Below are 14,050 nucleotides of genomic sequence, written 5' to 3'. Positions count from 1 at the left end.
TGTGCAGTTCTAATGTGATCTCATGCCAGTTTGGATTTCACGCCACATTGCTTTCTCTTGAAAGGAAAGTGTATTTTTCTACTGCACTTTAACTGTTACTTCTGGAATCTGTTGGACTTGACCAAGTTAGTGAAGAAATTCCATGTGGAAACTGCTGTTCCATATACAGGTTTTGGTTTTCCTTTTGCTCACTTGTCCAAGGTTTTGCTAGTGAGTCACATGGCTCTTGATGAGAACTTGGACCAGTAATCCATTCCTCCACGTCTCCAGAATGTCTCCAAGAGCACTCAGGGAGCTGCTCCCTTTCTCAGTGTGAGCATGGTCCATAGGCAGTGGGCTGGTTTGCTCATGGTTTTATTTACAGACCCTGTGAGCGTAGTTAGTCACATACCTGGCTCTGCCCCAGTTTTCCTCGGTCACAGGTCCAGCACACAGCAAAGTGCCTGAAGGCAGTCAAGCACCTTTTCCACCATGTCTTTGTGAAATACCTAACCTTGAGCTCCACTTCCTCTGCAGAGTGGCAAGTCATTGCCTCCATGGGACTTTTTGGGTGTAGATCTTTCTGTAAACTCAAAACTCTCTTGCCAGGTAGTGAGGTTTGAACAGCTTGTGATGTTTTACAGACAGCTTCCAGAAATCAGAAGACTTTTTGGGAAGGCTTTTGTCCTGCAGCTGCTGACCAGCAAACCTAGTTGGTGCAACAGAATGGGCTACTCATATGATTGGTTTTCAGATAGGAATGGTGCTATGGCACTAGAGGTACCTTTGTAGAGGACTGGGCTTGAATAGATATTGCCACCAATGTTCTTTTGTACATGGCTTTCATAGAAAAGAAAAAAACCCAAAGGTGTTGTTTTTGGTGTCTTCAAAGAGTAAATCAGTTTCATTTATATGGACAAGAAAGAAGGTTAAGGGTTTTTCAAATTAGCATTTTGAAACCCTGCAGCATTAATTCTTGCTGAAGTATAATATGAGAAGAATAAAAAAGAAAAAAAAGCAGATACTATCTCCAGAAGGGTAAGTATGGTACAATAGAGTATCCGGCTTTTCCAGGAGAGTAAGCCACAGCACTGTACCTCTGAGAGCACTGAGCAACCTGTACAACTGTGACTTACGTGCTTTCCAAATGATGCAAATTATTCCTCTACTTCATTACTATTCTTCCTGAATTCTGATGTGCAGATAGGTAGTTCAGTGTGTACTCAAAAAAGCCTCAATCCATTCAGCAATCAAATAGTAGAGGATTTGTTCCGTTTTTTCCTCGGAAAGTCTAGGTGCAGACTACTTGACATGTTCTTTTTGTGAGTGACACTCAAGCATTTAGCATTCCTGAGCCATGGGTCTCATGCTGGAAAGGCTGTTTTCTGGCAGGCATAAGGCTTAATAGCAGAAGAATAGGGGTAGCCAGGGGAAACTTGAGCCACATAGTTGGAGATCCAGTCAAATCTCTCATATTCTTGGATTCTATGCTGAAGGGTATACAATACCTCAGGTGTACTGTATTGGAAGTCAGCATTGTTCAGTGCAATCTATTATTTATTCATTCCAGTTTCTGATGGCTTGCCTGTTACAGGAAACAGATGCACAGGTTTGTCATTTCTAAGATGACCCCAAAAAGCTCTTTTGAAAGTTTGGTGTTGTGTTAACTGGTATCTGTTTCTACAGCAAAAGATATTAAGTAGTAAGATAAACCTCAGCCACATATTTGTAGATGTACTCGGCTCTTAGCTTGTAAATCTTGACAGACAGTGCTGAAAAGGACTGAGATCCTTCATTTGAACTTAAGAAATCTGCGCAAAGAAAGAAGAATTGATGTCATTTCACTCTTTTGAACCAATCTCGTCTTGTGTCCATCTTACAAAACAGGCAAAGAAACAGCATTTAATAAGTCAGCTTTTCATGCTCATTGTGCAGGAATTCTGTCTTAGCTGACATCAGCTTATTAGTGAATAGGAGCTCCAACAGACAATTTCTGAAGAGAGACGAAAGGGGTTATTTGGTATACAGGCTTCTGGCTAGTAAGTAGATGTATTTCTGTGTAAAACAAAAGCAGGGAGCAGACTTGCCCTAAACAGGCTTAGGAAGCATTGAGCAGTAAGAACTGGTTTTCTGGGTCAGCTGCATATCAACTACATTACCTTTTCAGGCTATAAACTTAGTTTGAGAGTAATCCTTTTTCTGATCCTGAGGTCCTGTGAGTGAAGTGAGAGTTGCAATGTATCTGCTTGAAATTCCTGAGGTCATTTTACTTCTTGAGATGTGTCTTTGTGACTCCAAAGGAAGCTTGGATGACCGGGTACTTGTAAATGGTGCGTGTTCTATGAATTCAGTCCTGCCTTAATTACTTGATGACATTTGTGGAGCTGTCAGTAATAGTGGAAATACTCTGACATAATCATTAAAAACAATCAGAAATGTTTTTGTTCTTGAGAAGAGGTGAGAAGATGTGGAAAGATTTGATACGTGGAGCAGTGAAATGTTCCCTATTAAGACATGCTGTATAAATTAGGTATGCTAGTCAACAAAGTTTAGAGGAAAACAGTTCCTAGCTAGCAAACTCAATCTTGATGCTTCAAAATTTCAAGCTTGGTTGCCAAAGGTATTAGTCATTCGTTGCAGTGAGATGTTGGACCGGGCTCTGTGCAGCCTGTTCAGGTCAAAGATGTCCCTGTCCATGGTGGGATGGTTGGAGTAGATGACCTTTAAAGACCCTTCCTACCCAGATGCCTGAGGTTCTGTGTTCTGATGTCATAGGGAGAAAAGCGATGCACAAACCAGTGAAAATCATTTGGCTAATATCTTACAAACTGGAAACTGTTATTCAGTGTAAGCATCTTGTTTTGGGTGAAGAGCTGTTTGAATGAAGAAGCATAAACTTGCATCGTTCAGTTTGCTCTGTCAGTAACCTCTGGCTAAATGGTAAGAACTCAGGGGGGTGTGGATGGAGGGAGTGATGGCTACTGAGAAGCCAGTGCAGCAGATTCCTTTAGATGGTTTAGCATGCAGAATTCCCTGGAAAACACTGCTTTTCAGTATCACTAGGTATATTTATGTAAAAGACAAGTGTACTAAATACTGCAAAGGAGAGGAAGGAGGCTGTAAGTTGCCAAAAGATGCAGTTCAGGACTGAACTGCATTGTGCATTGAAGGAATAAGAGTCAAGAGCAGGTTTGATCCAAGAACAGAAAAGTGTTTGAGTTGAACCAGTGTGTGTGTGTGGTTTTGTGTAGTCAGTGCATGAATACAGGGAACAATCATGTTAGTGCTTACAGAGTAGGCATAAACTAAAAAAAATTGGTGGTAAAAATCCTTTTGAATCAAAGTAGACTCACTCTACTGCAAGAATAATTTTAAAAGCACCTTGCACCTTATCTTGAAGAGGAAGTTTGAAATGTTTAGTGACATGGTTTTTAAACTCCTGTCTAAAGAAGAGGTGACAATTGAGATCCAGTGACCATAATCTGAAGCTAGGCACTTTTTGATTAAAAATGGGGATTTTTAATGGTGAATATTGAGTAGACCATTGGAACAATATATTTTAACTTCTGCCTAATATTTTCAGTGCTTAGTGTTCTACACTATTTTTTTCCCCTAAAATCAAACTTGTAGTTTAGCAAGAAACTGTTGTTTTTATTGAAGAAAATCATAGTTCAGGGTCTCTGGAAGAAGTGAGAAGACAGGATCAAAAAACATACTTTCCATTCTGAATATACTAAATCTGATGTTTCACAAGAACTTTCTCTTATTGCTGTTTATTCAAGCTAGCCACTGAATCCTTCCTGTGTTCTGCCATAGTTCTAAAATGTCCTTCTAAATGTACTGGTTAACTTGCCAAAGCAAAAGACTCTAGCCACTGATGTGAGCTGAAGAGAGTAGGAAATTTGTCTTTTTTTTTCTCTTTCTTTTTTTTTTTTTTTGTAATTCTTCATGAGGATTCTTCAAATACTTTACTTCAAGCTGAATTTGGAAGAAAAATTTAAGAGTTCTTTTATATTTTGAAGCATTATGCATAGCGTTTTTTAATTACTTGGCATCTGCCTTTTTGTGCAGTATTTCCAGTTTCGTGTCTTGTCATGGATTCCTCCTGGTGCTCTTTAAATCATGAAATAGAAATACTCACCATGAATTGTGAGGCTTATGCCAATTACTGTTTTGCTGTGTTTCTCTTCTGCAATGTAATTCACAAGTGCTGCAGCCCTTAAGCGCTGGTTGTCAAGCAGGAAGCAGAGACCCAAGAGTCCATGCTTGCCAGACCTTTTCCGAGGAGCAGAACAGACGGTGTGTCACGCTTTAGCTGTACTGAGACTTGTTTAATCTTTTTTGCATTCTCAAACTTCTTTCATGTATGTTTTGACAGGAGGCTGGAGCCCACAGAAAAACCCCTTCAGATTGTATATGACTACTTGGCTGGGTTGGGTTTTGATGATCCTCTCAGAATGCAGGAAGAGGCAACAAACTCTGATCTCAGCTGTATGATTCGCTTTTACAGTGGTAAGAAATTGTGTGTGTGCACACTTTTCACTGTTCCTGCAGCTGTAACTATGAGCTGGAACTCGGCTAAAGCCTGAGTCATCAGCCTGTTGGGTTTATAGAGGGCTACATCAAGCACCTGCAGTACCAGTAAGCATTTCTTAAAATAAAACATTTTCAAGATTAACAGGAAAAACATCACACTTCTGTAGTTTTCTTGATCCTGTCTATGACTTGAGTAAAGACAGGTCCACAGGAAGGCACAAGATTGCTCTGCTGTCTTTAGCTTCAAATATTGCAACTGATGACTTGGAGCTCCCACTGGGATCAGAAACATATGATGGTTTCATTTAGATGTGCATGAAGATTGTATTTACAAAAAGTTTTGGCTGTAGGCAAGGAAACTCCTGGTCAAATACGTCCACAGCCTTTAAATACTGAAGAGTGAAGGTGCCAGCTGGTTAACAATAACACAGGCTGCCATCAGAAACCTAGGGCACTGGATTGCAGAAGCAAGACTTTGGGGCCTGAGCTGTTGAATTGGTTTGGGCAGGATACAGTATACACAAGGAGCCACAGATAACAGGCATAGGCCTGTGGGGTTATGGTGCTAGCAGTCAGAAAGGGAATTAACTGAAGTAAAGAGGAAATATAAAAGAAGTGAGGGGGACGGAAAATAATAAGGAAATTATTTCCTTACTTGTAAGTATTTCACCTGTATATTTTTTGCACTTCAGAAAAAGAAAATCAAAATGCTTTTAATGGAAAATTGTTCTTGCATTGTGGATCTGGGCAGCCAGGCTAAGCTGCTAGCCATCTTTTGGTTATTCAGTATCAAAAAAAAAGCATTTATAAGAAATCAGCTTCTTCACCCTGCTGTCTGAGACAAAACCCTTCTGTCCAGGAGCTGTGTGTAAGAACAGGCAAAACAGTGTATAAACACTGTATGTATACAAATATATATATGTGTGTGTGTGTGTGTAAAACACAAAGTGTAACAGATGGAAAGAAGTGTGACATGCATAGTCTGGATTTATGGGGCAAGGAAGAGGGAGTCAGAAGTTACTTCGTATGGGAGGAGTAGAGGCATCAAGGGTAGGGGTATGGAGAACTTCTGAGGGAAAAACAAAAGCTTGGGTATGTCAAGCAGGAACTGCTGAGGATTCACAAACTGCTACTCAACTTCATGGAACCAAGTAGATAGAAAATGTAATTGAGTAGTTTCAATCAGCATGGGTGGCTGGTCTGCTTAGAAGAAGGCTATGAAGGAAGAAGTATCAGGGTTGAAGAGTGTTCAGGACACGTGTTTTTGGGAAGTACAAGCAAATGCTGACAAAGTGATTCTCAAAGGTAGGGGAGAAATTAGAGGGAATGCTATGGAGGATGATACAGTAAGTTTGCAAAGCCTGCAGCTGAGAACATGAGGAAGTAATGGATTTTAACCAGAGAAACTTTACTTAGGATCATGGCATCACAGACTGGTTTGGGTTGGAAGGAATCTTAAAGATCATCTAGTTCCACCCTCATGTCATGGGCAGGGGCACCTTCCACTAGACCATGTTTCTCCAAGGCCCACCAGCCTGGCCTTGGACGCTTCCAGAGATAGAGCAGCCACAGCTTCTCTGGGCAACCTGTGCCAGGGCCTCCCCATCCTCCCCATCAAACATTTCTTCCTTATGTCCGGTGTAAATTTGCCCTCTTTCAGTTTAGAAACATGGCCCATTGTTCTGCCACTATAGGCCTTCGTAAAATGTCTCTTTATGCCTTTCTTATCAGCTGCCTTTATATATGGAAAAGCTGCAAGAAGGTCTTCTCTTCTCCGGGCTGAACAACCCCAACTGTCCCAGCCTGTCTCCATAGGAGAGATGTTCCAGCCACCTGACTGTTTCCATGGCTGCCCTTTGCCCCGCTCTAGGATAGGTGTCATGGTTTTGGAGCACAGGGGCAAAGTGGAGGATTGGTGTTGCTGCATAGTAATGCTTAGGACAGTGCTGCTGTGGCAGTTAGTAGTAGGATACCAGTTTTAGTCCCATAATAATGTTTTCTTACATGTGTGCAGCTGATCTTTCGGCTTGGTGAAATCAAAGTAATTTTTTCTGTGGATTCTTACAGTTTCTCATCAGTAGAGGACATCTTATGTTAAACTTCATGTCTGTGAAACAAAACTATCGTGAATAAACAAATGTTTCAGCTACATTCAGGCAGACACGTATATCAAGACAGCACTTTAGATTTGGCAAGCTGAAGATCCTGCTGTCTAACTGAGAAACAATATTACAGCTTGAGTTAGTAGTTAACCGTTTGCTCCTGATAAAGGTTTGGAGTATGGTTTTCTTACTCAAGCTTACTGTCTGATCTGTGTGACCTGCTGACTCCACATAGCATCAGTTTGAACACCCAGTGCAGCACCCCAGTAGGGTGCCAGGAGCAGCTGGACCTCAGTGCCAATCAGCTCTGAAGCAGCTCAAACCCCTTCATATGCTACCAGTATCTCTTTCAGTTAGAGTATTGTGAGCACCAAATCCTCTGTACCCCCGACTCCAGAAGCTGAATAGTTGACCTGAAGTGTGTCTAGTGTGGCAGCAATAGGCAGCAGTCTGACCCCAGTCCAGAGTAGTCGCAGCGGCTTGTCACGGGGTTGGAGTAGCCACAAATAGTTGCTTCTCCCTAAACAAGACCTGAACTGGATACATGGTGCCTAGCAATAGGAAACCACACTGGTTTCAACATCCCAAGGATATTAAAAATTCCCAAATGCTGTTGTAATTAACCTGGAGGAGAAAAGGAGGATGTGGGATGTGTCCACTCCCAAGGTGGGCTCTCTGAGGAGAAAAGGCAAATGGTGTCATTGTTGATATTTTCCACTAAATGGCACCAGAGCACAGAGGTAAGGGCCATGCTGAGCACACAGACCAGATTACAAAATACAACACCATAACCTTAACCCAGCCTTTACAGCAGATGAGGTGTAACATAATGCAACCTTGAGAACAAGTGCAACAAAATGGAGCAAACAAATCAACATTGTGACCAGCCACTGTTAAGCCAATAAAATAAATGCTTATAGCAAATTTGTTTTAACATGCTCTGGTCAGATCTGTCTCTGCCGTTTCTGTACCAGGTCTGGCACCTAAAAGGATTGTTGTGGTTTAACCCCAGCCACTCAATAAGCACCACTCATCTGCTTACTCACACACTGCTTCCTCCATGGGATGGGAAGGAGAATGGGAAAAAGGTGATACCTGTGGACTGAAAACAGTTTAATAATTGAAATAAAATAAAATAATAGTGATTGTGATGAAAAGGGAAATAACAAAAGAGAGAGGAATAAAACACAAGTGAAGCACAAAACACTGCTCATCACACTGGTGCCCTTCCTCTAGCAGTGCTCAGCCCTCGCGTCCTAGTTCCTTCAGTTTGTATACTGGGCATGATGTTCTGTGGTGTGGAATATCCCCTTTGCTAGTTTGGATCTGCTGGTCCAACCACTCTCCCTTGCAATTTCTTGTGCACCTGCTTGCTGCAGAGAATGGGATACTGTAAAGTCCTTGACTTGCGTGAGTGCTGCTGAGCACCAACCAAAACAGCAGGTTTTTTGATTTTTTTTTAATGTTATCAGCATTATTCTCGCACTGAAGCCAAAACACAGCCTTGTACCATCTGCCAGGAGGAAAATAAATTCTATCTCAGGCAAAACCAGGACAGTCATCTTCAGGGAAGGAACTTCCTTTGTAGTTGATTTTCCAGGCCTTCCTTGAAAGTCCAGTAGAAGCCACTTATTTAATGGTTTCTGTGACTTTAGCTGGCTCAACAAGAGTTTAAAATTGCTTTTCTGTTGGATTTGAATAAAGGGTATTTGGCAAGCATGTGGATTTGCTAAGGTCTGTAAGTACCTGTGGATTAAAAACACACTTCATGGCAACCATTCTGACATTGTTCTGGGAGGCACAAATGGTGCTGCTCAGCCACCGTTCCTGCACTGACTGAGGATGTTACTTGTCCTCTGCATGAGACTTTTCTTTGAAGTGCAATTTTTCTGCTTGTTCTTTACAACAATTGGTTTTGCATGTTAAATCTGTTATTTGTACTCATGGATGAGAATGAAGAACATATGGACAGTAAATGCTACTGCTCCCTTTTTCTTCAGAAAAGCCATGTCAAGTGGAACAGTTGGATCGCATCCTGCTCTCTGGAGTCTATAACGTACGCAAAGGAAAGACCCAGCTGCACAAGTGGGCAGAGCGGTCAGTCACTCTCTGTGGTACATGCCTCATTGTGTCCTCAGTGAAGGACAGCCATGCGGGGAAGATGCACATCTTGCCTCTCATTGGAGGGAAGGTAAGGCTTTTTTTTGGTTAGCTCTGTGTAGACTGGGAAGGAAGAGGAAATGGTAGTGATGGGAATTGTCCACAACAGTTTAATGTAGGCTTTTTTAACAGATTACTGCATTAATGTGCCCAACCCCTTTCTACTTGGTTTGCTTAGGTAGTAGTCTGAATGCTAATAAAACTAAGAGACACTAGTTCAGCTTTCACAGCAGTAGCCAATGTCGTGAATGGGCACTCTGGAAATTACTACTTCTTGTATCCATTTCAGCAGAAAGATGTTAAGCAGGATTTACTTCTGTGTTTTTCTCCAGTGACTTTGCAGCTGTATTTTCAGCAAAATGCACTGTTAGTGGTGGTTAGTAATACCTCACCCTAGACTTCAGGTCAGTTGTAATTGCTGGCACTTAGGCAGACCGTCGATGTCAATTCTCCCTTTGCAGGTGGAAGAGATAAAACGTCGGCAGTACACCCTTGCTTTCACATCGGCTGGAGCACAAGCTCAGACATACCACGTTTCCTTTGAAACGCTGGCAGAGTGCCAGCGGTGGCACCGGCAAGCATCCACGGTGAGGCCATGGGGACAGTGTGGTTTGGATGGTGGGTGCAGGGTATGCCACAGGAAGGGTATTCTCATGCAAGCTTGGTCTGCAGTCAGAGATGAAGTTAGGATGCTGGAGAAAGTACCCAGGACACTTTCCAGATTTATTTCCTTCATGCTCTGGACTACAGAGATTTTTCTGTTCGCCTTCTCTTTTTTTCTATGTGTGCAACAATGTCGAGCAGTGGTTCTGTGCTGTTTTAACCTCTGCTGTGCCTACAAGACTAACTTAATCACAGGTCCCTAGAGCAAGCCACAGGGACTGGCTGACTTTAGAGCCATAGAAACCTACAGATTGCGTTTATTGCCATACTTGAATGTACCTGAAGTATGGCCTGGACTTTCACAGGGCTGCCCTGATAGGTTTAAATTACCAAGAGATCGTAGGTCAGCAAGGATATTATGAAATACAACATAAATACAGGATAAAGCAGGTCATAAAATGTCAAATTAAGCACCAAAGACCTCAAAACAAAACATACTTAATGAAAGGACATTTGAGATTTCCAGAGACTTTACGAAATGTTGCAAAAGCATAATTTATGAAGCCTTTTTATAGCAAGTTATGTGTCAAATTTTATACCCTCAACAAGCTAATAAAAGAAGGAAGTAGCTAAATGTACAGAAGAAGCGTCTAGGCCAGGCAGAGGTTCTGTAAACCTCAGAGAACTGAACTGGAAAATTAACTGCTTCCTGTTGCTTCTTGCACCTTTGGAAGGCACTTGGAGATTATGATATCTCAACAGAGTTTCCTGAAAGATCTGTTCTCCTCTATTACATTGGCTTTCTTACAGCCTAGCCTTTAGGCAGTGTGCCCAGTGCACATACAGAGCAGGGCTTTGTATGAGTCCTGGCAGCTATGCACCCTTGTCAGAGATGTAGCAAAGGGCACAGGCTTGTACTTCATGGACTCACATTTCCTGCATGGACTCTACCTGGTAGGTGCAAGGGGTTCTTTCATGTTCTTGCAAATTGTTTACTACTTGTATTCTTTGGCCTTCCATTAGTCTTCCGGAGAAAATTTGTTGCACAGCTGCAGCTTTTTCACTTTCTTTTCAGATTGTGTCTATGCGATTTAGCACGGTTGACCTTTCGTGCTACAGCCTTGAGGAAGTACCAGAGCACCTCTTCTACAGTCAAGATATCACCTACCTCAACTTACGCCACAATTTTATGAGAACAAGTGGAGCAGGGAGTCTTGACTCTCTTTACAGGTCTGCGAAGAATAATTTTTCTTCTACATTTGGAGTCCTTGATATGTGGATACAGGAGTGAAGTATTGCTTGTCCTCTTGGGAATGGTAAAAAAATTGATGTTTAGGAAACTCTAACAAGTGAGGGGGTTGGAAGTGGAACTGGGCAGCACAAGAAGGAGTAAACTTCCAAGTATTTATAGTATTCATGAGCTATCTTCCACAGATTCTGTGCTAACTCTGATTTGAGATAAGCCTTGTGGGGTGGCATGCCATTTGTGTGGACAAGATACAATAGTAGTATTAGGCTAAGCAGAGAACATCTTGGGCTATAAAATAAAAGGCAAGGAAAAGCATAATGCTGCTATTGTGAGTAAGTGTTTGTAGGAAGAAGTTTAGGTCTGAAGAACCCTGTTTCGGCAAGTTCTTAATGTTCATTTGGAATTGGCAGTGGGCCTGTGAGACTTCAGCTTTGCTTTGGAAACTTGTGATGATCTGCTTTTAAGAGAGTAGCAGTTATGTGATGGTATGGAAGCATGATGTAGTCATCTTAGGTAAGTGAAGGAATCATACAAAAAAATTTTTTAGATTAATTCCCCAAAATCATAAAAATCTAGGGGGAGATTAGTCTGTTGATATGTACACCAGCCACGGTAAATAGAATTCAAGGAATTGCTCTATGAATTTTGAAAACTGATAGGATGCCTGTAGTAATATTGTCCAATGGCGCTGTTCGGAACACATTATGCCCTAAGGAAAATGTATTTGGAGAAACTTTGCAAAACTGCTTTTTTGTTGTTTGGCTGTTTTGGTTTGTTGTTGTTGTAGTTTTGAGGTTTGGTTGTTTTTTGTCATTTTGGTTTATTGGGAGGGTTTTTTGCAAGGTGGGGTGGGGTGGAGAGGGGTGTGTTTTTGTTTTCTTTGTCTCTAGGGGCCTACTACTACACTATTTCATTTTTGTTCCTAAAGAGTAATGAAATGCCCAGGTACAGAGTGTACTATATATACTATATATACTATAAGAGTATACAATGAAAAAAATTGCTCACTTTTGGGAATTCTTTGCAGCTTCATTGAAAGCCAGAGTCTTGTCTGGTTTTCCAAACTTGCTTAAAAGTTTTCCATTTAATAGATTTATTCCATAAATAGATTCCATTACTGGAGAAGGTACTTAAAATAATTTAAGATTTTGCTTTCTACTTGTCTCTTCAAATACATTGTATGATTTTGACAAGCACATCAGAACTCTATTTTCTAAAATGCAGTATCCTTGGTTCACAGGATCAGCAAAGGGGCTTGAAATTTCTTTTGACCTTGCGTGTAGTCAACAAGAAATCTGACATGTCAGAAACTCAACTCTTTTCCTGGCAGTGACTATGTCTGATGAAGCTGAAATCCTCAAACAAACAAAAGCCGTAAAAGAAGCTCTCACTTCACACAATCTTGAATAAACAGGTAGCATTAGGTAGCCCACATAAGGCTGCTCATTGCCTTTTGAAAAGATTTTTTGTCTGAGGTTTTTAGGATGCTTCTAAGATTACAACACCACAAGAAGACCCTTGCTCACTTGCAGAAGGTGTTCTCGGTGCCTCGAGGCTGTCAATTCCCAACAGCAAAATTTTTTCACAATGATCAGATCTCTTCCTCCGAGCAACTTTCAAGCTGTAGGAGTCTTAATTACCTATAACTGTCATAATGGAGCAAAAATAATTAGCTAAAGGGAAAATGTTAAGCAAAGGAGATTAAACAACCCTATCTGCTTTGTTACATCTCCTAGCTTACTTTTTATGCATTGTAGTACCTTTCAATTATCTCCCTTGTCTGGAAAACATTGAGATCTGGTCTTTGTTGATATGTGTGTGCGCACACATGCATACATCTGCATGTCTCTTGTCAGCATTCTAACTAGCTGATACAGATTTGTGCTGGCATGCTTTGGTGGCAGAACAGGACGTGCTAAACTGGGAATATTTCAGGGCAGCACCAGTTTGGGCTGCTAAACAGAGGGTGGTCATCCCATGGAAGATTCACTCCTGTGTTTCCATACCTCTTTGCTGTCTCAGTATGCCCAGTGAGAGCACAAACCAAAACCTGAGGAGCCACAATAACTTTGGGATCTTTATCCCCTATAATACTTGCTTCACATATACTGCTTGAATGAGAGTTCCAGTTCCATTCCACTCCCCTCCCATGTCACTACATGAGCTTACTGAGGCAAAGAAGAAGGAACAGAAGGAGAACTCAAAAGGCTTTTGAGTATTGTCCTCCTCACTGAGTATGGAAATCTGCTTGAGGAATCTCAGACCAAGATGTGCCATGTACCCCTCAGCTTTTGGAAACTTTAATGCCCCTCTTGTGCTTGCTTTGATATTTTTGCAGAGGGATGAATTCTAAACATCAGTTGTTATGTTTATGCTGTTATGTTTAATGCTGTGTCTCTCAGAGCAGCTTCTCACCACGCTGTTAGTGAGAGAGAAGTGGCACTAAGAACAGATGTAGCTAAAGGTGTAGCAAAAGCCATTGCAGAGCTCCTGAGAAAGCAGTTTTATTAAAGCATTTGCTGATTTCAAACCCTGAGAGCCGTGACCTGTCCTAAAAAGTTGAACCTGCTAATGAGATAGCTCAAATCTTTAGGTTCATCCTCATTGTTTTCTTCTTTTCCAATGCTGTGGTGGAGTTCTGTGTGCAAGTTTCTGATTTTTGTATCATTGTTAGGTCTTTGCATTATCCTTCCTTTGAGGAAGGCTTTTACCGACATAGCATCTTTTTCTCTTTGGCTTTCAGTTGCAGCACAAGAGAGTCTGCAGCTGCAACAAACAAAAATGCCTGTGCCCTTACTCATATGATGGGGTGCTCAAAGCAAACAAACCATGTCCAAGTTTCAGCTATGCTCCCTCTTGCAAAAGAACAACACCCCCCCAGGTTATAAAGCAAAATGGAGAAATACTATGCATGGTTCCTACACAGATTGTTACAAGTATTTTAAATCTGAAAAAGGTCACTATGAAGAAGAAAACAACTCCAAAACCTTTCAGTCTTATATTTCAAGACATCTCAAGCTAGAAGTCATTCTCCTTCAAGATAATTTACCTTGGTTTTGTTACTCACCATGCCTGGGAAAAGTCGGGTAGGTGAGGCAGATGAATAACTGCGTGTTTCCAAGAAGTAGTTCGTGAAATTTGCAGTTATCTCATAGCAATGAGATATTAATTTTCCCACTGAATTAATTTCTGTTGGTTCCAATTTTGGATAAAGACGTTGTTACTTGGAGAACAATACTTTTGCTTCCTGTAGAAGGAGGCAGGAACTCCTGCCGGAGAACCCTGCTGTAGGTTACCCCAGCCACGCTAAGTTCCTTCGCTCTCTCTTTGGACCTGGTGATTGAAGGAACTAGAAATAGGTAACCATTTCTCAAGCACTGGTGGGACTGTAGTGACTGTGGGGCTGTTTGCACTTGGGGCA

The 14,050-nt window shown here is 41.5% G+C and overlaps 1 protein-coding gene across 3 annotated transcripts in view; it reads left to right on the top strand.

The window, feature by feature from the left end:
* The window catches only part of PHLPP2 (PH domain and leucine rich repeat protein phosphatase 2), a 31,491-nt gene that overhangs the window by 3,052 nt on the left and 14,389 nt on the right, over positions 1-14,050 (top strand). For 2 of the 3 annotated variants that reach the window (XM_066195005.1, XM_066195007.1), the window contains exons 3-6: positions 4,358-4,491; positions 8,618-8,808; positions 9,239-9,364; positions 10,456-10,610. In XM_066195005.1, the coding sequence (XP_066051102.1) occupies positions 4,358-4,491; positions 8,618-8,808; positions 9,239-9,364; positions 10,456-10,610 (606 nt within the window). The remainder of the gene's footprint in view (positions 1-4,357; positions 4,492-8,617; positions 8,809-9,238; positions 9,365-10,455; positions 10,611-14,050) is intronic. The other variant, XM_066195006.1, reaches the window with a different exon arrangement.

This window comes from Chamaea fasciata, unplaced genomic scaffold (assembly GCF_029207755.1).
Source record: "Chamaea fasciata isolate MVZ Bird 193981 ecotype frontalis unplaced genomic scaffold, bChaFas1.0.hap1 SCAF_12, whole genome shotgun sequence".
In the NCBI taxonomy this organism is placed as follows: domain Eukaryota; kingdom Metazoa; phylum Chordata; class Aves; order Passeriformes; family Sylviidae; genus Chamaea; species Chamaea fasciata.
Note: the sequence above shows the minus strand (reverse complement) of the source record. Positions and strands in the feature narration are given on the sequence as shown.